This window comes from Eumetopias jubatus, unplaced genomic scaffold, assembly GCF_037043125.1.
Source record: "Eumetopias jubatus isolate StellerSeaLion01/CBP00866 unplaced genomic scaffold, mEumJub1_p1.0 scaffold_1, whole genome shotgun sequence".
Lineage (NCBI taxonomy): Eukaryota > Metazoa > Chordata > Mammalia > Carnivora > Otariidae > Eumetopias > Eumetopias jubatus.
The window spans coordinates 16,402,618-16,425,937 of record NW_028274807.1 but is presented as its reverse complement, the minus strand read 5'-3'; the positions used below and the strand labels follow the sequence as shown (position 1 = coordinate 16,425,937).

The 23,320-nt window shown below is 36.4% G+C and overlaps 1 protein-coding gene across 2 annotated transcripts in view; it reads right to left on the bottom strand.

Annotated features, from left to right (window-relative positions):
- The window catches only part of LTN1 (listerin E3 ubiquitin protein ligase 1), a 61,698-nt gene extending 41,975 nt beyond the window's left edge, over positions 1 to 19,723 (bottom strand). For both annotated transcript variants that reach the window (XM_028115633.1, XM_088024130.1), the window contains exons 1-11: positions 19,619 to 19,723; positions 13,950 to 14,153; positions 13,351 to 13,449; positions 12,624 to 12,854; positions 10,671 to 10,723; positions 9,795 to 9,975; positions 5,258 to 5,431; positions 4,489 to 4,679; positions 3,627 to 3,762; positions 1,702 to 2,511; positions 1,261 to 1,302 (exon numbers count right to left, since the gene is read on the bottom strand). In XM_028115633.1, the coding sequence (XP_027971434.1) occupies positions 1,261 to 1,302; positions 1,702 to 2,511; positions 3,627 to 3,762; positions 4,489 to 4,679; positions 5,258 to 5,431; positions 9,795 to 9,975; positions 10,671 to 10,723; positions 12,624 to 12,854; positions 13,351 to 13,449; positions 13,950 to 14,153; positions 19,619 to 19,660 (2,163 nt within the window). In that variant the 5' untranslated portion in view covers positions 19,661 to 19,723. The remainder of the gene's footprint in view (positions 1 to 1,260; positions 1,303 to 1,701; positions 2,512 to 3,626; positions 3,763 to 4,488; positions 4,680 to 5,257; positions 5,432 to 9,794; positions 9,976 to 10,670; positions 10,724 to 12,623; positions 12,855 to 13,350; positions 13,450 to 13,949; positions 14,154 to 19,618) is intronic.
- Between the last annotated feature and the right edge of the window lie 3,597 nt (positions 19,724 to 23,320).

Here is a 23,320-nt window from a genome sequence, read left to right as displayed (position 1 = left end):
AGTACAATACTTAATGTTTTAACCAATCTACAGAAAGAACCTGACCAGCTTTAAGGGGGGGTGAAGAGACCCGTTAGTCATGGAAGTATAGGAGGCAAACACTACCCATAACTTCTAAACTCTACCCAGGAAGAGGATAGTCTCCCAAATGGATATGAGTATTTGAGCTCCCTGGCAAGTACATTCCTAAGTTGAAAATGGGTATTAGTCTTCTCTTATCAAATTATTAACTCCTTTTGCTCTGATTCTAGACTTACCAAGTAGCTTTCTGATAATTTGGCTTTTCATGTACCCTGCCTATAGAAAGAGAAGGTAGTGGATAAACTAATGAAATGTTGATACGTTATATTTCTCACTGAAAAACAGTAAATTAATATTCTGTATTTATTCTGTAAAAAGAAACTATTAGGGGACGTAGGGAGTTACTATTTAATGGGCATAGAGTTTCAGTTTTCCAAGATAAATTCTGGAGACTGGTTCACAATACTATGAATATCCTTAACAGTACTGAACTGTAAACTCAGAAATAGTTAAGACGGCAAATTTTGTTATGGGGTTTTTACCATAATTTAAAATAAAGGTACAAAAAAAACCTTATAAATTAAAAAGTTATCTGTGTAAAATTTAAAAATAATAAAAAATGCTAAAATAAAAAAAATTTTAGGTAACTAGTCTAAACATTTCTATAGTTGAAAAGTATTGCATCATTTACATCTTTATTAGGATAAAACACTTAAGCCATTTTTAAAACTTCTAAATTGCTTAGGTTCCTTGATTTCTTTTCATTATTTCTATCACAATTTTCTTATTTAGTCAAGTGGCAATCAGACAAAGCCTGGAAGATCTTAATTTGCCCGTACAGGATTCTGGAGTAGGACAAACTTAATTTCTTGAAGTGTTCTAGCCAAAGCTAAAACCACTCAATCCATTTCTATCGAAGGAAAGGTTACTAGGATAAGGGCAGAAACCTGTAGTCTTAATTTAAAGGTCATCAAATGTTTAACTCTCCTTTTGTTATCTGCCAGGGGAGAAACACTGTATTTTCCAGAGCCTAGTCCCTCCTTACTGATATTCCTAACTAGAAAAATAATACTACAGAAAGGCAAACAACAAAAGCTTTCCCAATTATGGGAAGAAAGTTACGGTAAGAAGGAAGCTCTCTAACATAGACACCTGACCACATACCATCATGTGAATAGGATTGGTTTCAATTTTTCTATACCCATAAATATGAAAAAGAAAAAAAAATCCCTAAGATACCTTTTCAATGACCTGAAGAATAGAATTCCATTTCAGATCCCCCTGAAAGAGGAAAAAGAGTTAGAAATAATCTGCTAGAAGGAATGAAGTCACTATGTAATCACTACAAAACTAAAACTTTTTTAGCTACTCCAACTTTAAAAAGTATAGACTAAAAAACTTTGCGTTTTATTACCAAGCATTTGTCATCTTACCATACTTACTGAACACATACCCGTAAGTCTCATACACCTCCCCATCACAATCAATAATATATTGCTTGTGCTCGCTTTGACAGCACATATACTAAAACTGGAAAGAATATATTGCTCTTCTTTAAACAGATATTCACAGCCAAGAAACCACCCAAGAATAACCTCCATGCGGGTCTCATTCTACTTATCAATAATTAGTGTGGCAATGTAAACCATTATAGTTTAAAGAGATACACAACAACAATACCTCGATGAGATCATCCAAGACATATTTTCTTTCCATATTATTGTCACAGCAATGGAGGGCACTGTACAAAATGTCCACCAAGAAACCAGCTTCCTTCCTTGGATCTTCATTTAGCCAACCAATCAGTTTCTGGTATAAAAACCGCACTGCAGGATTTTTTTGTGCAAGTCTGGCTATTTCAAGAGGTTTAGCTTTGACAATACTCCATTTTTCATCACCTAACAGCATTTTAAATACCTGGGTTGAAGAGAAAGAGCTAAGCAGAGTAGAAAGGAACCTTAGATGTTGCTCCGACTTTTGCTCATTGACATAATTAAAACTCATCATTGCTAGTTTACAGACCAAGTCTTCCAAAGGTTTCTTCCTTAGCGGCGATATAAGGTCTGAACAATTATGAGTGAGAGAAGGTTCAGTCATTAATTCAGAGCCTTCACTGTTCTCGCCTTCTGAGGAGACACATTTTTCATTCTCTTTATTACTTTCTGGTAGCTCATCAGTAAATCTAACCTTACCAACTTTTTTTTTATTTGACTTCAGCGAGCTCTTTGGCTTCTGAAGGACCTGTAGCAGGTTAGATACACCTGACACGGATTTCACATCAGCTTCTGGCTCATTGATTTTCTCCACACAGATCTCTGAGAGTCTTTCCCAAAAATTCAGCAGCACTTTGTCCAAACTGTGAGCTGTTTTATCATCTTTCTCCACATTTGCTTTGGTTTCCCAGGAACTTAAAGTTTCTGCTAAATGGTTAAACAGCTGCCCATCTTGCAATCTTGGGTCTTTGAGAACTGCATCAATAAAAGGAATCAACTAAAAGAGAAGGTAGAAATAGAAAAGTTCAGTTTTCAGGAGCAATAAAATTTAAACAAGGTATTTGTAAAAAAAAAAAATAAGTAAAATGAAATAAACAAGGGCGGGGCGGGGGGGGGGGGCGCCTGGGTGGCTCAGTCCTTAAGCAGTCCCTGACTCTTGATTTCGGCACAGGTCATGATCTCAAGGTCTTGAGATCAAGCCCTGAGTCAGGCTCCGAGCTGGGCATGGAGCCAGCTTAAGATTCTCTCTATACCTCTCCCTCTGCCCCTCTTCCCACTTGCTTGCTTGCTCTCTCTCAAAATTAAAAAAAAAAAAAAGAAAGAAACAAGGTATTTGTAAAACATTATAAAATCCCATATTTAATAACTGAAAAACATTGATTTTTTTCCCCCTCAAAACTCTGAAGAGTTAACTTGAAGATCATTTTCATATCATACAAAGAGGTTAATGATTTTGCTGCATTCCCCCTCAATTACTTTTTATGATATAATTAATCAAGATTATTGGTCATTAACAAATAATATAGTTTTCTTTGCATTTTCTGAACTTACTCAAGGTTTTTACTTTTTTCTAAATCAATATGAAAGATATATGGACCCACAGAGTTCAGAACTTTTTCTTAAATTACAAAGAGAAGTTAACTGAGACATCAACCAGGATCTACACTTATATAATTTCTTTAATTTCCTAACATAAGGAACCATATTCCAGAACTTGCTCTCATCACTGGTTCTAAAAGCCAAGCACAATTGTTCACAAAAGGATAAATGTTGTTAAATATTTTAGAAGTAACAAATTATTGCATAATTTACACTTAATATAAAAGACCACAAATAGCAACTGTGAAATTATGTTTTGTGTTACAACTCTACAATAAACAGGGTTTGCACATCCAGAGACTAATTAGTACTCAAGAATTATGGTATTATTCCGGCAACAAACAATACAGAATTTTTATTTAGTTGGTCAGCAATACACATTACTCAATTTGTAAATAATAAAAAATGAAATCTATATGAAGGCTAATTAATAAAAATGTCAACAAGATGCAATGGGCTTGATTCTTTATAGTCAATGTGCAAAGGCACTGATGATTTTTACATTATAAGTACCTGGTCATTGACGAGCATCTCTTCAATTTCTTCCTCACCTAAGTTTTGTTGCATTATAAAACGTAAGCATTCAAAAAAAGCTGATATTACTGCTGAGCACTCTGAAAAGCTGGTTTTTATTCTTTCTGTTGATAGCCTAAGAAATAATAAATAACTATGGCTTACTCTTTCACAAAAAAGAAAATAAGCAACTCAGAAACACCTAAATAAAGACATGGGTAAGGCATCATACCAAAAGAAAAGAATTTTTTACAGTAAAATTCTTAAACTAAAAACTAAGAACAATAGGAACCTGAAGAAGTGTGAAAAAAGCATATTTTCAAATATGTCAACAAAAGAGAATACAAATCTATTTTCTATTCAGGAACAAATCCATCTGAAATTTTAAAGAGAGGACTTAAATAAAGATAATAATATAGTAAAAAATAATTTTGTAATCATTAATAAAACAGTATCTTTTACTAAGTTCAACAATTACACTAAGAAATGATTTTTTTTAATTATGACTTTAAAAACAGCTATCATATTTAAGTTTATGGAACTTACAAACTCTTCAGTGGTTCATTTTTTCCATTTGGGCATTTGTATTTATCAGCATTCCAAAAAATAACATTTGAAAAATGGTCTATTTCCATCTAAGGCCTTACAATATTCATTGCACTTTCTATTGTGTATTACAACTGAAGCCTTGAAAGTACCCAAGAAAAGGATTCCAATTGTAATTCTCTGAAAACTTTAAAAGTGCTTAATGAACAGCAAAACAATTTGGAGAAATTTAAATAAGACAATAACGAGTATGTCATCCTACCCATATATGCAAACAAGAAAAATCTCTTGTGATCAAGAAATTTAAACTCCTTACCCTGCAACTACAGAGGTGAGGAAATTTTTGAAGAAATCCAACTTTGGATCTGTAATGGTCTGAGGGAGTTTGCTGATAAACGGCAAAAGATAAGGATATATGACAGTAGCCAGACCCCGACCACCTTCACGGATCACAGCTGACAGCTTCGGAAACACACTTTTTTTTGCATTTACATGAAGCCAACAGTCCTAACAAAGGAAAGATTATAGTAACAATTAGAGATCATAAAATACTTTTCCCAATTAAGAGACACATAAGCTCTCAAAAGTAGTAATCAGGCATTCTACCTAGAGAGGTTAAAATCTCTCATCACTAAAACTAAAACTAAATTTAAACTAAAACTCAGAAACTTTAATAAATTTATTACATATAGTAATCATACACCCCACGTGCTTCACACATAATTGATCAGAAATAATTAACTTAAAAGACTTCTATAAAAGCTGCTTTGTAAAACGGACAGCAATATTCAATCTTAAATAAAAGATTCAGATATACTGACTTCACTGGATCATATACGGTTTAAAGAATAATTGATACGGCTAAACTAAAAGTACAATAAAAACTCTATGCCATTTTATAGTCAGTTTAAGATTTATACCAAGTTTTGGATTAAGTATTTTATTTCTAAGAAAATATTTTTTTCCAGTAAGTTTTAGATAGTATAATCTGATAGGCTCTCTCTCACATCATATCTAAGGCTTCTAAAAAACAAACTAAGAAGACAAATATTCCCTGATGTACTGAATGTACCTCTCTTACACACCTCAATAGTTGTAAGTGTATAAAGTACAGCTTCCCAGAGAGCTGGGCACACAATGGGGTCACTGTCATCAATGCTAAGTAGAACAGATGGGCTCACTTTGGATGCTTCCTCTTTCATCAACTGTGGAATACGCTCGCACAAAGCAGAAACTAACTCAAAATAAGCTGAGCGGATCTAAAACAAAAAAGGAAAAGCTGGATTAAATTAAAGCCTAGTAGAGCTACGATGAAATTTTTATTTAATAGCTTGATAGTTTATTCATACTCACCCTCCCATTAATAAAACTAAAAAGGCTAGAAAAAACATTTTAAAATCTTCCGTAGAGTATGTGGGCTGTAAGGACATTAGGAATTACCACATAAAAGTGAAGGCAGAAAGAATTCAACTTTCTATTTCTTTGGCTGAAGCCAGATCCTCTCTAATGGCTGAGGCCTTCAGCTGGGGCCTCAAATTATTCCTATTGATGCACTAGGCTACTAGGCTGCACAAAGTTAAATACAACCAAGCAAACAAAAACTAAGAAACCATCAGCCACGATCAACAGAAACAAAAGATGACACAGAGATCTGAGACTTTAAATCTTAGAATTATCAGTTACAAATTCCTTATCAACAATTCTTATTATATTTAAAGAAGCAAAGGTTTAAAGAAATCTGAAAGGAAAAGGATCTCAGAAAAAGCACAGCAGATGTGAAAAAGAGTAAAGCACAATTCCTAAACTAAAAATAAACAGTCAGAAAGACAGATACATGATAGATTAGAACTCAATTCACAGTTTAAGAACAGATCATGAGAAATAAAGAGTAAAAGAAATTATCCACCAAGTAGCATGGAAAGACAAAAAAGATGAAAAACACCAAGGACAACATAAAACACAGAGGATAAAGAAGGTTTAATATCTATTTAATCAGAATCCCAAAGGAAGAGGAAAGAATGAAGTAATGGAAATATCTGAAGAGGTTAATAGCTAAGCATTCTGTACAGCCAATGAAATACACCAATCTACAAACTCAAGAAATCCAACAAATCCCAAGCAGGATACATAAAAAGGAATCTACACCAACACACAAAACGGTGCAACTACAAAAAAAAAACAAAAGCAAAAATAAACCAAAACAAAGAGTAAATCTTCAAAGTGGCCAGAGGAAAAAGACAAACTACCTTCAAAGGAAGGACAGTACGACTGACATCTAACTTCAATATCAACAATATAATCAACAAGAAAACAACTGCCAGTATTTAATCCTGTACCCAGTTAAAATCTATGTCAATGAGAATGAAGGGGTGCCTAGCTAGTTCAGTTGGTAGAGCATGAGACTCTTGATCTCGGGATTGTAGCTTTGAGCCCCACATTGGGTATAGAGATTACTTGAAAAAATAAAACCTTAAAAAAAAAAAAAAGAATCAAAGTGAAATAAAAACACCTTCTGATAGAGGAAAGAAAAAGACTTCATCTTTGGCAGACCAACACAAAAAGAAATCCAAAGGACATGTTCTACATACAAGGCAGATGATCTCAGATGGAAGGTAGATGAAAAAAGGAATAAAGAGCAAACAAAGCACCAAATGTGCAGGTAAATCTAAATGAAGATTCAAAGAGTATCACAGTAATATTTTCTGGGATAAAAAATACACATACACATATATTAAACTTCACAAAGTACTTTATTTCTGCATATTTTATATAAAATATTACCAAATCGATTTTAGCAGTGTATTTAAAAAGATAAATACACAGCATGACTAAGGTTATCTCTTAAATGCTAGGCTGGAAAATTATATGATCATTTAAACATATCAGAAAAAGCAATCAAGAAAATTTTATCATTAATTTATGACAAATAGTCAGCAAATTAAGAATAAAAAGGAAACTTTAAACCTTATAAAATCTAGAGAAAGCATCATACTCAAAATATTTTTTTTAAATAAGGATTTTTTTTTTAAGATTTTATTTATTTGGCAGAGAGAGAGACAGCGAGAGAGGGAACACAAGCAGAGGGAGTGGGAGAGGGAGAAGCAGGCTTTCCACCGAGCAGGCAGCCCCATGTGGGCCTCGATCCCAGGACCCTGGGATCATCACCTGTGCCAAAGGCAGACGCTTAATGACTGAGCCACCGAGGCACCCCCATACTCAAAATATTAAGAGTCTAAAACTATTTCATTAAAGTCAGGAACAAGAAAAGGATGCCAGCTCTCACCACTTCACTCAACTGGAGGACCTAATTAATACTAAGAGACAAGGAAAAAAAAGAATTGGAAAGTAACCCAAGTAAGTAACTATCATCATAACAAAATAGCAGGCTATAAAAAATATTCAAAAAGATCTAAACACTGGCTATTAAAACTAACAAGAGTTTGAGAGAGTTGCTGAATATAAAATTAACATACAAAAGTATAGGATACCTATATCAGTACAAACAAAATAAAAAATGTAATAAAAAATGTAACAAAAAACAAAACCCATTTCACAACAGCACCAAAAATTATAAACATGTTCAGGATGAAACACACTATAAAATACTATTTTAGGATGAAAAGGGCCTAACATAGCCTAAAAATTTTTTAAAAAGAACAAAGCTGGAGGGTTTCCAAGTTTATTACAAAACAATAATAATCAAGGAGTGTGGTATTGGTGTAAGGATAAACATATAAATAAATGGAAAAGAATAATGAGTCTAAAATTAAAATCCAAGATATATGGTCAACTGAATTTTGACAAAGGTGCCAGAGTAAGGATAAGACAGTCTTTCAACTTTCAGGATACTTCTATGAAAAAAACTAATTTGGGGCACCTGGGTGGCTCAGTTGGCAACTCTGCCTTCGGCTCAGGTCATGATCCTGGGGTCATGGGATTGAGCCCTATGTCAGGCTCCCTACTCAGCAGGGAATTTGTTTCTCCCTCTCCCTCTCTTCCCCCACCCATGCTCTCTCTCTCTCTCAAATAAATAAAAAGAAATCTTTGCAGGGGCATCTCGGTGGCTCAGTCATTGAGCGTCTGTCTTCGGCTCGGATCATGATCCCAGCGTCCTGGGATTGGGCCCCACATTGGGCTCCCTGCTCCACGAGAAGCCTGCTTCTCCCTCTCCCACTCCCCCTGCTTGTGTTTCCTCTCTCACTGTGTCTCTCACTGTCAGATAAATAAATAAAATCTTAAAAAAAAAAAAAAAGAAATCCTTGCAGATTTGAAGGGATATGAATGAAGAGGTTCACTGCTGCCTGTTTGTGAAGGCAGGGAGTTGGAGGCAATCAGGGCGTCTACCACTAAGAGAATGCGGGGGGGGGGGGTGGTAAAATGGAAGGAATGCAATTCTGAGTACTACACAGCAGTTAGAAGGCACGGACCAAATATACATATAAGAACATGATAGATTTAAAGTATTTTAGTACTTTTGATTTCTTTCTTTTCAAAGAGAGAGAGAATCTTAAGCAGGCTCCATGCTTAGAGTGGAGCCCAATGAAGGCTCAATCTCACAACCCTGAGATCATGACCTGAGCCAAAATCAAGAGTTAAGACGCTTAACCAACTGAGCCACCCAGTACTTAAAAAGTCTAAGTAGGAAGAATGAAGGGGAGTAAGTCAGAGGGGGAGAGGAACCAGGAGAGATGATGGACTCTGAAAAACAAACTGAGGTTTCTAGAGGGGAGGAGGGTTGGGGGATGGGTTAGCCTGGTGATGGGTATTAAAGAGGGCACATTCTGCATGGAGCACTGGGTGTTATGAACAAACAATGAATCATGGAACACTACACCAAAACAAATGATGTAATATATGGTGATTAACATAACAATAAAAAATTTAAAAAAAGTCTAAGTAAAAAATAAATAGAACAAAATATAATACCATTTATGTGAATTAAAAATACATGCAAAAGGGCAATGATGTGCCTAACAGAGAAAATGCATATTAGATAAGCTTCATTCAGGCATGACTTCTAGTGCTATTGTCCAGGAGTTCAATGTTAATGAATCAGCAACATATATTAAGATGTCTTTAAACAAACATACATAAAACAAGGTTATATATTGACCAACTGAGAAAAATGTGACCAAAGACTCGCAGACACCCAATCTTGTATTTCCCCTAAGAGCAATGCTTCAGTATTCACTAATTCAATGTTTGCAGGTTTTTCATATAACCTAATTACCATGAATAACAAGCATCAACTTTACATACAAAACGACATACACTAAGCACATTTAGAATGGTTAGCTGGTAGAAGTGGAGGATGAAAAGGGAAGCAGAGACAAAAGAGAAAAAAATGCATTAAGTTAGAAGAGCCTCACACAAAGCAACAATTTTAAAGCACCATGAACAGAGGAGTGTGATAACGTAACTCTGAATTTGAGGTCTAAATAACTAAATAAAAAAGTGAAAATACAGTAACATTGCAGTAAAAGAGGAATTCAGCCCAACCACAAAGATGTGTTCACAAAGTTTTAAACATAAATAATAAGCATAAAGCAAAAATATAAAACTAACAATATCAGAGTGGAAAAAAGGAATCACAGAAATGTTTACAATAAAAGATTAAGATACCTGAGGTATACTGTGTTTTCCATACTTCCAAAACTTATTCTGTGATAAAAGAGACTTAAATTTCTCTTCCAGAGAATCAAGCTCATTATCAGGTAAGAGGCAAAGCAATTTTTTTAAGGCCAATAAGGAACAAGTTACAACCCGATAGAATTTAGCTTCTCTTTCTTCCTCTGCAACGGTTCTTGATGTGAAAAGAAAATAAATAATGTAAGGATTGAAAATAAGCCAAATTACATATTTGGCACTTCTATTTTAAATGTTTTATCATTAAGTATCTACTGAAGTTGCTTTATTTCTACAATCTACCTCCCTGTGCCAACCCTCCTCCCTTAAAATACAAACATACACAGAATTTTAATCACATATTTTTCAACTACTACAAGGTGAAAGTAGATGAAAAGCTGTGACTTGAAAAAAGTGTGCAAATATATTGCTCTCAGCAGCAAGATGATTCTAGGAAATGGGTATCAGTGCATCTAAGATTACTTTCCATTATGAACTTCTCATAGTTTTATTTATACATAAAAGTAAATGGGACATTTTACTACTCTTTCAACAGAACTATTCATAGTTCTTCACTATTTCAACCAGACCTTAAAATGATTCTAGGACTATCAAAAGGTAAATGTGGGAAAAACATAAAAATATTTCTTTGTAAAAGAACAAAACACGTAACTCCCAGATAATTCAAATTAAATAGGACAACTTGCAAGTAAAAACACTTAAAACAGCACCTGGCATATAGCATTATATTAAGTATTTTCATTTCTACTTTTACAATCCCTTTTTAAAAAATGTAACCTTGAAGTGATTGTCTTATTACCTATGAGTGAAACAAATTCTTAACATGAGTTACATAGATAGAGCATCACTTACTGCGGGTCACTGAGTGTATCAGGTGTTTCTTTTATAAGATGATCCTGCAGCACCTATGGAGGGGGGGAATTCCATAACCTTGAGATTTTATTGGACTGTCAATGGTGAACAGTTAGAACATAAACCTTATCTGACCTAAAAGTTTTCACCCTTTCCCCAAAAAAGTAGCAAATTAAGCAGCAAAACTAAAAGGTCTGAATTTTACCTATTTTTCTTTCCCTATCAATCCCCAAGGTTGACTGCTTTTGGGGTAAAAAGGAGAGGGTACTTCTTCTGAACATCTCCAATACCTGTCAAGAGGAATTTTCCCTTAAATACTCCTGGTCTCTTGCTCCTCCATTCCTCTTGTACACAGCAGTGAAGTAGAATTCCCGATGAGTAAATTTGGAAGAGAAATTAGGTTGTTTTCCTCTCCCCTCTTTTTGAGTGCCTCCCAGCTCATAGAGGAGACCACACATTGTGCTCTGCTTCATCATGGAGAAATGTCTAAGGTTCCATTCAAAGTGGGTATGTCTGCCTACTTCCAGGGTGCAGACTAGGGAACCCACTGTTCTAGGACCCCTTTTATCAGCAATAGCAACAGGTAACATTTACTTAGCTTTTCCACATGCTAGGTATTGCTTTGAATACATTTCATCCATTAACTAAATTAATCCTCACAACTACTCAATAAAGTACAATTTCCACTTTAATAGATGAAGAAATGGATGCACAGAAACTTGCCCAAGGTCACATGCAAAACTAATGGCACAGTGGGACTAGAACCCACTGTGTGTATGACCTGGAGCCTATGTTCTTACAGACAGTATAATGTAATAACTATAAATCTGACATTTTGGTCTTCATTTGCCTAACTCCTCTCTACAAAATTGGTTTTGAACTTGGGAAAGTTCAAACTCAGTACCTGTAAGAACTGTGACATAACCAAGTAAAGGAAGAATAATGGAGGAAATAATCCACATATTCAATGATCAGTTATCCATCCATAACAAAGCCAAGAACAAAAAACCAACCAAATGAAAACCTGAATAGCCAAATTAGTTGTCTCAAAATCTATTTTCTAAAACTCCTAGTGTTCCAACTCATCACACTTCACACTTAATACTTGATATTTTAAATAAACCAATGATTCTTGGGTTAGACAACTCCCTTTGAGAATATGATTAAAGCTACAAACCCCATCCCTAGAAAAACAAACTTGGTAAACCTGAAAAATAAAGAATAGAAGAACCAAGAACTTAAATGGGGAACTAGAATGCATATGTGTGTGTGTGTGTGTGTGTGTGTGTGTGTGTGTGTGTGTGTGTGTGTGTGTGTGTGTAGGAGAGGTGTTAGGTGGAAAGATCAGATAGGTAAGCCTATTTATATAGACTTCTGAAGGGCAATTTATCACCATCTACAAAAATTTTACAAATGTTCTTATCCTTTGACCCAACATATGGTTACTATAAATTCTACTATCACTCCACAGGGTATAAAGGGATCTATTCAAGAATGTTCACTGAAGCAGTGTTTGTTATAATAAAAAACTGAGGGAAAACCCCAAATGTTTATTAATATAAAAGGAGTTAAATAAACTGTTGTACATCCATATCAGAAAGTCAACAAAAAGAATGAAGTAGATCTGTATACATGTACTGATATGGAAATATGGGGAAAATAAACTTAAGATTTATTTTTTAGATGTATTCTTTCTTCAGATTTTGTAACATAAAGCATAAACCCAAATCTTTTAGGTACTATCACTAATATTTATAAATTAAAGATGAAAAATTTAAATAACTTAGATTCAATCCAAAATGTTATTTATGTTAAAAATCAAAAATGATCAATTTTGTTAAACACCACTTTCTTATTCCTTCACAAGGCCAGGTAAAAGAGCTATCATTATAACATGCCTTATATCCCTTAAATACTTGAGGAAAAAAACAGAGAACAGTTCCAAGAACTTACACTTGTAATTTCATCCTTACAAAATGCTATGGCTTCAGGTTGCTTGCTTGGAGGGAAAGCTGCTTCAAAGGCATCTTTTGCTGCACATGCAGCTGGTGTGTAAGTATCACACTGAGCCATTAGCCAATAGCCCATTAAACTTTTTAAATAAGGAGCCAAGTGTTTCTTCACTTTAAGGATAAGTTTTTCAAAAGCCTGCTGTGTGGCTTCTCGAACCCGGCGATCATGATCCTAATAAAAATATAACATGGTTTAAAATAGCTCTAGCCCATAAAAATACAAATACAGACATTTCTGGATATGCTATGATGACCCATTAATAAGAATTCACCTATGGGCAGAGCTAAACTAAAATTATTAAATTTAAAAATTGTGAGAAATTTGATTAATTTTTCCTTTTCCCCTTCTTGCAATGAGATAAAAACTATTCAAGACAGACTCAAATTCACACTCACTCTTTTGCAGCAAACATGCAAAGAAATTAAACTGTCAAATTTTACTATGACTAGAAAGTATCTAGGTAATTCTCTAGTAATTACCTAATTTCTGAAAACAGACTCCCAATATACTTTATACAACTAACATGATCCAATCTGCATAATACTGACATAACATTTTATAATCCTCACCAAAAATGAATCATATAAATGTAACAGTCCCCATGACTTCAATCAAAAACTGTATAACAACAACAAAAAAAAACTAGTGTAAGTTTTTTAATACTTACAAGTGAAATTTTGCAGAAAATTCTTGGCCAGTATGGAAGGACTCCTTTTACAATTTCTGTGTCTCTCTCTGTACACATGGTTCCAAATTCCTGCATAGCCTAAAAATAAATTAGCAACATTACTAAGGATCAACAGCCACAATATTGTGTATTGATTATACTTATTCTGTTATAGAAGCTTGGTCTATTTAATATAACGGGAGAATACACTGCTTCTGTTTATGCCGTATGGGACTAATCTGAAGAGTTCCTTCACAACATACTATAATAGAAACTTTTCATTTTTTTTAATAAAATATATACAAACAAAAACTCCATTTAATGCTATAGGGTCAAAATCACATTCTCTAATGGGAAAAACCATACACCCAGAATTCCAAAGTGGTTCAAATAAGTGTAGAACAACAAACTAATTTATAGCCCAGAAAATAAAAGGTAAAAACTAAGCTTAAGTCTATGTGTCAGAAAAAAGTACAATTGTAAAAGAACTTATTAGTGATAAACGATTGCTCATTTTTCTTTACATAAAATATACCAATGACATTTTATTCTAACAAAAGGATTTTCTTGATCATTTTTATGAAAAACATAAAACTTGCTTTTAATTTTGTCGTGACATCTTTCTTAGAAAGTTTCCGCAGCACCATTCGGAAATCAGAATCTACAAGACTGTCAATCTCTTCAGCTCCTTGAATAGCAGGAACATAGCCTAGGTCACTCTGAGATGTTCCAAAACCAATAAATCCAGGCACCGTTCCCTGTTCTTTGGCAAGCAGTTCTGCAGCTCGGCCACTGTTTGAAGGCTGATAAGAAAGTTGAGAGAAAAAAAGTCAGAGTCCAGGAAGTGTTCAAAATTTAACTTTGAGTTCTTGTCCTTGACGATTCTCAGAGAGGAACAGGCTTTTTATTTGATAACTTTTTTTTTAACGATTTTATTTATTTCAGAGAGTGAGACAGTGAGAGCACAAGCAGGAGGAGAGGCAGAGGGAGGGGGAGAAGCAGACTCCCCGCTGAGCAGGGAGCCTGACACAGGACTCGATCCCAGGACCCCGGGATCATGACCCCAGCCAAAGGCAAGATGCTTAACTGACTGAGGCACCCAGGCACCCTTATTTTAGAACTTTTTATTTCCTAGCCTAAGATTTCATCTCCTGTAATGTTCCCATCACCAAGAACCTATCAATAGTGATCCTAGTGCTATTTCCTGGTCTGCTAAACATCAGAACAATGTTGGTTAAATTGGATACAATCCATTAGTGGCTCATGATGATCAACTTAATGGGTAATGACAGCATTTCAAAAAATAGAATAAAACTTTAAAACTCAGAATGCATCACATATGGTAAGAATAAGTACTATTTTATAAAAATTTTAATTTCCAAATTAGTATAAAGAGTATATATACACACATATGTGTACTATGTAATGATATAAAATTAATTCACACATGAGTTACATCTTTTCATTCATCCGCTCAACAACCACCATGGGACAAGTCTAACGATAGCTCTTTCTAAGATTAGGAGTTCCTTGAGGGCAGACACACTCATTTCTACATACTCAAAGTTACCCTAAGTTCTTTGAGCTATAATGGATACAAATTATATTACTATAGACATAAAATCAATACAATGGTCAGGATTTAAGATACACTCCTTTGAACCATAGTCAGTAGTTTGTTAAATGGATACTCAATATAGTAGCTACTTAATGCAAAAAGTTAAGGGGGCTGGTTGTGACCAAAAAAAAAAAAAATATTTAAGCTGTTCAAAGAACGTAACGCATTCATTGTCATCTAATAGAAAAATACCTCTGGGATGCCTGGGTGGCTCAGTCCGTTAAGCCTCCGACTGTTGGTTTCGGCTCAGGTCATGATCTCAGGGTTGTGAAACGGGCCCTGTGCTGGACTCCATGCTCAGCGCTGAGTCGGCTTGAGATTCTCTTTCCCTCTCCCTCTATCCCTCCCCCTGCTCACGCGCACTCTATTTAAGATTTTAAGTAAATCTTAAAAAAAAGAAAGAAAGAAAATGCCTCAGTTCAATGTCCAGGATGACATTAGAATCCATTTAAATTCACCTGTTCCTTAAAAAATAAATAAACAAACAAACAAATAAATAAATAAATTCATCTGTTTCTGATTTCTTTCTAAGAATGGTTGAAAGAGCTACCCAAATGTATGATTTTATTTGCTCATACCTAGCAAAATTGTGTTTGGGAAACTCATTTGTCAAGAAATAATCTGGACTACTTTGTAAACTGAAATGAGTGACCAGAAATGAAAATGATAATGATAACCTGAATTACTTTTTGTTTCTCAAAACAGTAGCATTTAAGACTAACTTCAAAAACGGTTCTCTATTTTAGAACTTTCTTAAAATGAACTAACATTATTCAGTTCATCTTTCTCAATACTGGTACATGGATAAACAGCTACAATGGAAATTAGTGAATTATAATACAATTCTGAAAACTATGATAACATTAGGACATCAGAATTTTATCTATAACATCACTTATAAACAGTTTTATTATAAAATAGAATAATGAAATCGTATAAAAATTAATGCTAAAAGCTAAAGGAGTCAAGGGGTGCCTGGATGGCTCAGTAGGTCAAGCATCCCGCTCTTGATCTCAGCTCAGGTCTTGATCTCAGGGTTGTGAGTTCAAGCCCCACATTGTGCTCCATGCTGGGCGTGGAGTGTAATTTAAAAAAATAAAAGGGGGTGCCTGGGTGGCTCAGTCAGTTAAGCAACTGCCTTCGGCTCAGTCATGATCCCAGGGGCCTGGATGAAGCCTCGCATCAGGCTCCTTGCTCATCAGGGAGCCTGCTTCTCCCTCTACCTGGTACTCCACCTGCTTGTGGTCTCTCTGTCAAATATATAAATAAAAACATCTTAAAAAAGCCAAAGCATTCAAGGCTGAATTCTGAACTGACCTGAAATATCCAAGCTGACAGTGATAACTACATACAGAATAAAAGGTACCAGATTTCCAACTTCCAGTTTTAAAGTAACAAATTACTTCAAAAATATACTAATTGTATCTTTTATTCAATGTCTACCTTGAGTTTAAAATATAGTTACTTCTTCTTGTTACTTCCTCTACTGCATGTTAAATGCTTATACCCACAGTTCAAAAATAAGAACCTTGATTCTATTTCTGAAAGTTAATTTTCTTACACTACACCTACTTCATTCTTTTGTGCCTGTCTTCTAGAAGTAGTAGAGGTGGCAATCCTGAGTCTACAGTTTAAAGGCCAAACTCGGGAAGACTTACAAGGTCTTTCCCCATCTGGCCTTAGCTTTTCCCAGGCTTATCGCCTTACACTCTTTTCTTCCCCTGTCACAGTTCCTCCTCTCCTCTCCCAATTTTGCTACCACCACTTATGTTCCAGTCCCAAAGTGAATTCACAGTTCTCTGAATATGCTATGCCTTTCACAATCTGATCTTTGTGTAATCTTTTCTCTCCACCTGAAAACCTCTTCTTCCTTTTCATTGCCTGACAAACTCCTACTCATCCTTCAAAACACACTCTTGTTTTCAGTGCTTGCCTCCCTCAGGTCAATTATCATTCTTTTTCTGTTCTCCCATTTTCTTTCTACTCATACCCATATCATAATTCTTTAATATATTATAATCATTTGCTTACTTATATGTTTATCATTAAATTAATAGTTCAAGAACAAGAAACATGTCTATGATCTTTGAGTACATGGCATTCAGTACTCAAAGTCTTCTGTTGGACGAAAGAATGCCATTCTTTTTTTTTTTTAATAGGGGTTTTTTTTAAGATTTTATTTATTTATTTGACAGAGACAGAGATAGGGAGAGCAGGAACACAAGCAAGGGGAGTGGGAGAGGGAGAAGCAGGCTTCCCACTGAGCAGGGAGCCCAATGTGGGACTTGATCCCAGGACCCTAAGATCATGACCTGAGCCGAAGGCAGATGCTTAACGACTGAGCCACCCAGGCACCCCTAGAATGCCATTCTTAAGTTCAAATCTCAACTATGCAACTTCCCCTTTCTCTAAGCCTCAGTACCACCATCTTTAAAATGAGAAAACAGTAAGTTACTAAGCCATTACTTGGGTTGTCAAAATTAAATGTAAATTTTAAACCATTTAAATTGATTCCAGCAAGATCATCAAAGGATGCTAAAATCATTAGGTGAAAGTTTGTGAGAAAACAGATTATTCCCAGTCTCAAAATACCACTCCCCATATTATTTGTTAATAGCCAACAGAAAGATACCTTTACAATGGACATCACCTTAACCAAGTGATTAAATAACACCAATAATGGGACAAACACGTACACTCTTGATGCACTGATGATGGTACATCATCTATGAAGCATTCCTATCAAAAACTGTTTAACCTGAATCTCACCATAAGGAACAGACAATTCTAAATTAAGCAAAACAACTGCCCTAGACTTTTCTAAATTGTCCCTGTTGTAAAAGAACTGCCCTCAAGAGAAAACGAAAAGAAAAAAACTCCAAAGGAAAACTACATAGAGCTAAAAGGTTAAATGAATGGAATCACTCCTTGATTGTATCTTAGATGTTTTTAAAAATGCTGTATCTAAAAACAAGTTATAGAGAACATTATTGAGATCTATACAGAAATCTGAATACAATGTTATCTATTATTAGATAGTAGTAGTATACTGAAGTTAAATTTTCTGCATGTTGTAGTTGTTCATGGTTATGAAGAAGAATGGCATTTGTTTCGAATATACACGCTGAAGTACTTAGGAGTTAAGTGTCATGATATGTGCAACTAGTTCTCATATGGTTCAGCAAAATACATATATTTAGAGAAAGAAAACAAATGTGACCAAATATTAACTGATGAATCTAGGTAAAAAACATATGGCTTGTCAGTCTAATATTTTTGCAACTTATCCTCATGTTTGGAATATTTTAAAAAATAAAAAAATTGTCCAAATAAAAAATTAAAATTAAATGAGAATGCAAATAAAGTGCTTAACACAGTACCAACACAAGGCAAGTTACTATTATTACAGTTGGTACTATTTGCCAAAAACAGATCAAGTGACAGATCTAAGAAAATGTACGGATATCACTAGAATTTGATCAGAAGCAGGAAAAATACACTCTCATAATATTGGACTGTGCCATAACAAGCCTAATACCATAAAAATATAATAACATCCCTAATAAGTTTAATTCACTTCTTTAAACAAGTATTTAGGGGCACCTGGGTGGCTCAGTCGTTAAGCATCTGCCTCCCGCTCAGGTCATGATCCCAGGGTCACGGATGGAGGCCCCAGTGGTGGGCTCCCTGCTCAGCGGGAGCCTGCCTCTCCCTCTCCCTCTGCTTGTGGCCTCTCTCTCTCTCGCAAATAAATAAATAAAATCTTTAAAAAAAATATTTAGTGAGCTTCTACTATATGCTAGTCCTTGTTCTAGGCTCCTAGGACAACAGCCTTCATAAAAACACCTGCCTTCATAATACATCCCAATGAAGCAAGACAGTAAATGAAGAAAGTAAATCAAATAGTATGTGAGAAGTCCTAAGTGCAGAGGAGTAAAATAAAGCAGGAAAGGAGCACACGGAGAGGGAGGCTACAATTTAAAATAGGGCGATCATGACAGACCTCACTGGGGTGTCTCAACGAAATTTGTAGCCGCCTAAAAAAAAGAGCCTTAGGGAGCCTGACAGGCAAGGTCAAGGCTCGGTGAGGAGGACAGTGTGGCTGGATGGAGCGAGAAAGGAGGAAGCTGAAGATGGTGCCAGAGAAAGAAAGGGGGCAGAGGCTGACCACACACCCTGTACACCATCGTAAGGAATTTGGCCTTTACCCCGAGGAATCTGGGGAGCCCCAGCAGGTTTTTGAGCAAAAGAACGACATGATCCGAGATGCCCTGCACACCAGGCTCACTTTAAATGCTTTCTACCCAATTCCCTTGTTCCTAGTGCCACCCGCCCCCACCCCCGCTAGCCCGTCCAGGTAACCTTCCAGTTGAAACGGATACTGAACCATTCCTTAATGGAAACTGTAGGATGTGTGCTCGGGTGGAGACAGCCCTGGCATGGAACATCTTTTCTCTCACAAATCCCCAATCTGCTCAGAGACAACCCACCCCGTTCGGGGGGACGCACACACATCAGAGAGGTCACACTCGACACGCAAACACACGCCTCCCTCCAGCCGCGCTCCACACGCCCTCCGGACGCGCGCGTGGTAGAACCAGCTGCTGCGAGATGAGGACTCCCCGGCCGGCCGAGTCCCTCCACACTCACCCTCAGGTTCCCCTTGGTCCGCTGCTTGTTCTTCCCGCCCATGGTCGCGGTCTCAGCCGCACTCTCAGCCAGCAGCCCCCTAGTTGACACGGCCAGGCCACAACTTCCGGCCCCTCACGCCGGAAAAGGGCGGACTAGAGCGACTTTCCCGGCCCTCCCCTTCCGCCACCCACCCCGCCCTCCTGCCCCCCCACTTCCGCTCCCGCCTCCCGCCGCGTCCTTCACCATCCGCCGCCGGAAACGTCACAACTAGAGCCACGCCTGTCTGAGTGACGTCATCCATGTCTCCTAAGAGGCCAAGCTTGAGTCCCGAGGCTTCAAATCTTGTCTTTTTTCCCGCTTTCTGGGAGCGGGATTTGTTCCCCTCTTAGCGGGTAGGCAATTGGGATGATCCGTAATAAGGGCATTTTCACATAAAGGTAGCAGAAGAATGACATGGTAGTGGCTGTGAAAACAGGGAAATGGTTGACCTAAAATGCAATCATTCACAACACCTGGGCGTTTATTAGAAATGCAGAGGGGCCCCTGGGTGGCGCAGTTGGTTAAGCTACCCGCTCTTGATTTCAGCTGGGGTCCTGATCGGGGCGTCATGGAACTGAGCCCCGCCTCTGGCTCTGTGCTCAGCTCGAGTGGACTTCATATTCTCTCACTCTCTCCCTCAACCCCTCCTGCTTGTGTCTCTCTCTCAAATAGATAAATAAATCTTTAAAAAAAAAATGCAGACTGTCGGGACCACCTTAGGACTATTGAATCAGATTCTGCATGTTTTAAAAAGTAGGCTCCATGCCCAGCGTGGAGCCCAAGGGGGAGGGGAGAGCAAAACCTGAGCTGAGATCAAGAGTCAAAAGCTTAACCAACTGAGCCACCCAGGCGCCCCCGATTCTGCATTTTTAACAAGATTCCTCGGTGTTGTTAAAATTTGAGAAGTAGTGCTCTAGGCAATAGTCTCTAAATCCCCCCTTTTTCGTATCAAAATTGTTAAGTGTGATTTTTAGAAAAGTCTAATAAAATTTGAAGTGTACAGATCTTGTACTAAGTGATTTTGATTCTCAGTGACACTAGGGAAACATAAGCACACATTGCTACTTACTGTCTCTCATGTCCACATACCACTTTATACTCAATTCCATGATACTGAGACTCTGCAGACTATTTCTCCTTTATTCAACAGCTCCGTGTTAGGTTCCATCCACAGTGGGGACTAGAATGAGAGTGAGACAAGAAGGAGAAGTGACTTGCTCCATTCCCTTAGCACCATCCCAGCAGTGGTGCTTTGCCCTGGCAGCATCAATTCGTTTAGGTGGCAGTCGGTTTCACTCTGCATCTTTTTTTCAACAATCAGTCACCCTTATTGTGCACCTCAGGGGTACCAGTAACTCAGCAGCCAGGCAGGAACATCCCCCTCGGAGGGCTGATTCCTAGCCCCATGGGACACTTCCTCTGAGCTCTAGACTTCTCTGAATATAGCTTATACTGGAAACTGGAATTCAGAATCAAGTAAATATTTCACATGATTTTAGCAATAAAAATAAATTCTCTCCCTAAAACTCTCCCTAAAAAAGAAAAGCAAAATGACATTGGGGAGGGTATGTGCTATGGTGAGCGCTGTGAATTGTGCAAGACTGTTGAATCACAGACCTGTACCTCTGAAACAAATAATACAATATATGTTAAAAAAAAAAAAAAAAGCAGCAGCAGCTAGCAGGAGGGGTAGAGTGAAAGGGGGGAATCGGAGGGGGAGACGAACCAGGAGAGACGATGGACTCTGAAAAACAAACTGAGGGTTCGGGAGGGGAGGGGGGTGGGAGGATGGGTTAGCCTGATGATGGGTATTAAAGAGGACACGTTCTGCGTGGAGCACTGGGTGTTATGCACAAACAATGAATCATGGAACACTACATCCAAAACGAATGATGTAATGTATGGTGATTAACATAACAATAAAAATTTTTAAAAAAAGAAAGAAAAGCAAAATGAACAAATACACCTATACATCAGTAAAGTTGATGGCTTTGTAACACAAAGAGGAATTATTTCAGTGAACTCTAGGGCACATTCATTTGGACTGTATATCTGTGTGGAATATACCTTACAAATGAACTGCAAAAAATTCTTAAGCTATTTTCAATAATTATAATAGCATAATAATACCAGTACTATTATTCTGAAATCAAATCAAATATGTAATTATTATAAAGGTACACAGAATTTTGGGGGGGTGATGAAAATATTCTGTATCTTGATTGAGGTAATGGTTACAACTATAAGCATTTGTCAAAACTCATAGAAGTCTACATGAAAAAAGATGAGTTTTTACCTAAATTCATATTTGATTTGAAAAGCAAATATGTAATTATGTTAATGCCATTAAAGACTAAGAAAAGAGATATAAAATCAAAAAGGTTTAAGATAGGGGTGCCTGGCTTGCTCAGTTGGTAGAGCATGACACTCTTGATCTTAGGGTTGTGAGCTCAAGCCCCATGTTAGGTGTAGAGCTTACTTTAAAAAAAAAGGTTTAAAATAAAATTTATAAATTTGAAATAAAAAAATAGTATGAACTCATATATGCATGTGTATACATATGTTTTTTAATAGTATTTTCCATCTTTGTCTCCTGAAAAGGTCTAGAAACAATGGCAAACCTAGTAGTAATGAGTTCTATTAAAGAACAGTGACAATCAACAAAATCTAGAATTTGGGAAAGTCTACAAGACAAGCAATCAGTTTTATAAATATGTAGAAGGACAAGCAGGAGGAGAGGGAAGAGAAGGAAGAGAAAGGGGACTGATTGAAAGAGACTAAAGAGACATATCAACCAAATGCAAGTGTGGCTCTTGCTTTTATCATGATTCAAACAAACTGTTAAAAAAAATTCTGAGATAATTGGGGAAATGTGACATTAAAGAATGGTTGTTAATACTTTTGGGGGTGTGACAAAGGTATTTTGGCTATGTTAAAAAAAGAGTCTTTGTCTTTTAAAGATACACATTGAACCTTGTACACAAAAAGATAACAATGTCTGAGATTTGCTTCAAAAAATCCAGTGGAGTAAGGGGTAGGGGCAGAAATTTGAATGTACCTATAAAATACTCTCTACGCTACTCTGATACCATACTTTCAGACTGTTCCTCCTAATTTTCCTTTCTTTGGTTTTCTTTGGTGACTCATTTGCTTCTCTGGAGTTTTCAAATATTGAATATCGGAGTCCATTATTCGGCAGGATTCAAAGTTCAGGCCATTTGATCTCTTCATCCATAGTTTCTGCCTATGCAATTTCATTCATATTCATAGCTTTTTGCCTAAATTTATATGCAGTCCACACCTTTTTACAATAAAGACCTATGTAGACAATTTCTATTAGAAAGTTAATTTGAATGTATTTTGGGCACTCAAATTCAAATTCATCAAAATGGAATTATTTTACCCCCAAACTTGGTTGTCTTATGTTGTCTATCTTGGTAAAATACACCACAATAAATTCACCTCCACAAGCCACACTTCTGAGACAAAACCTTCCTATCACTCTCTCCTTTGTACCTCTATTCAGTAAATTCTCAAATCCTAACAACTTAACCTTCTAAATATCTTCCAAATGTATCCACATTTCTTTCTTAAAAAAAGATTTATTTATTCATTTCTGAGAGAGAGAGAGAGTAGGGGAAGGGCAGAAGGAGAGAATCCTCAGGCAGACTCCCCACTGAG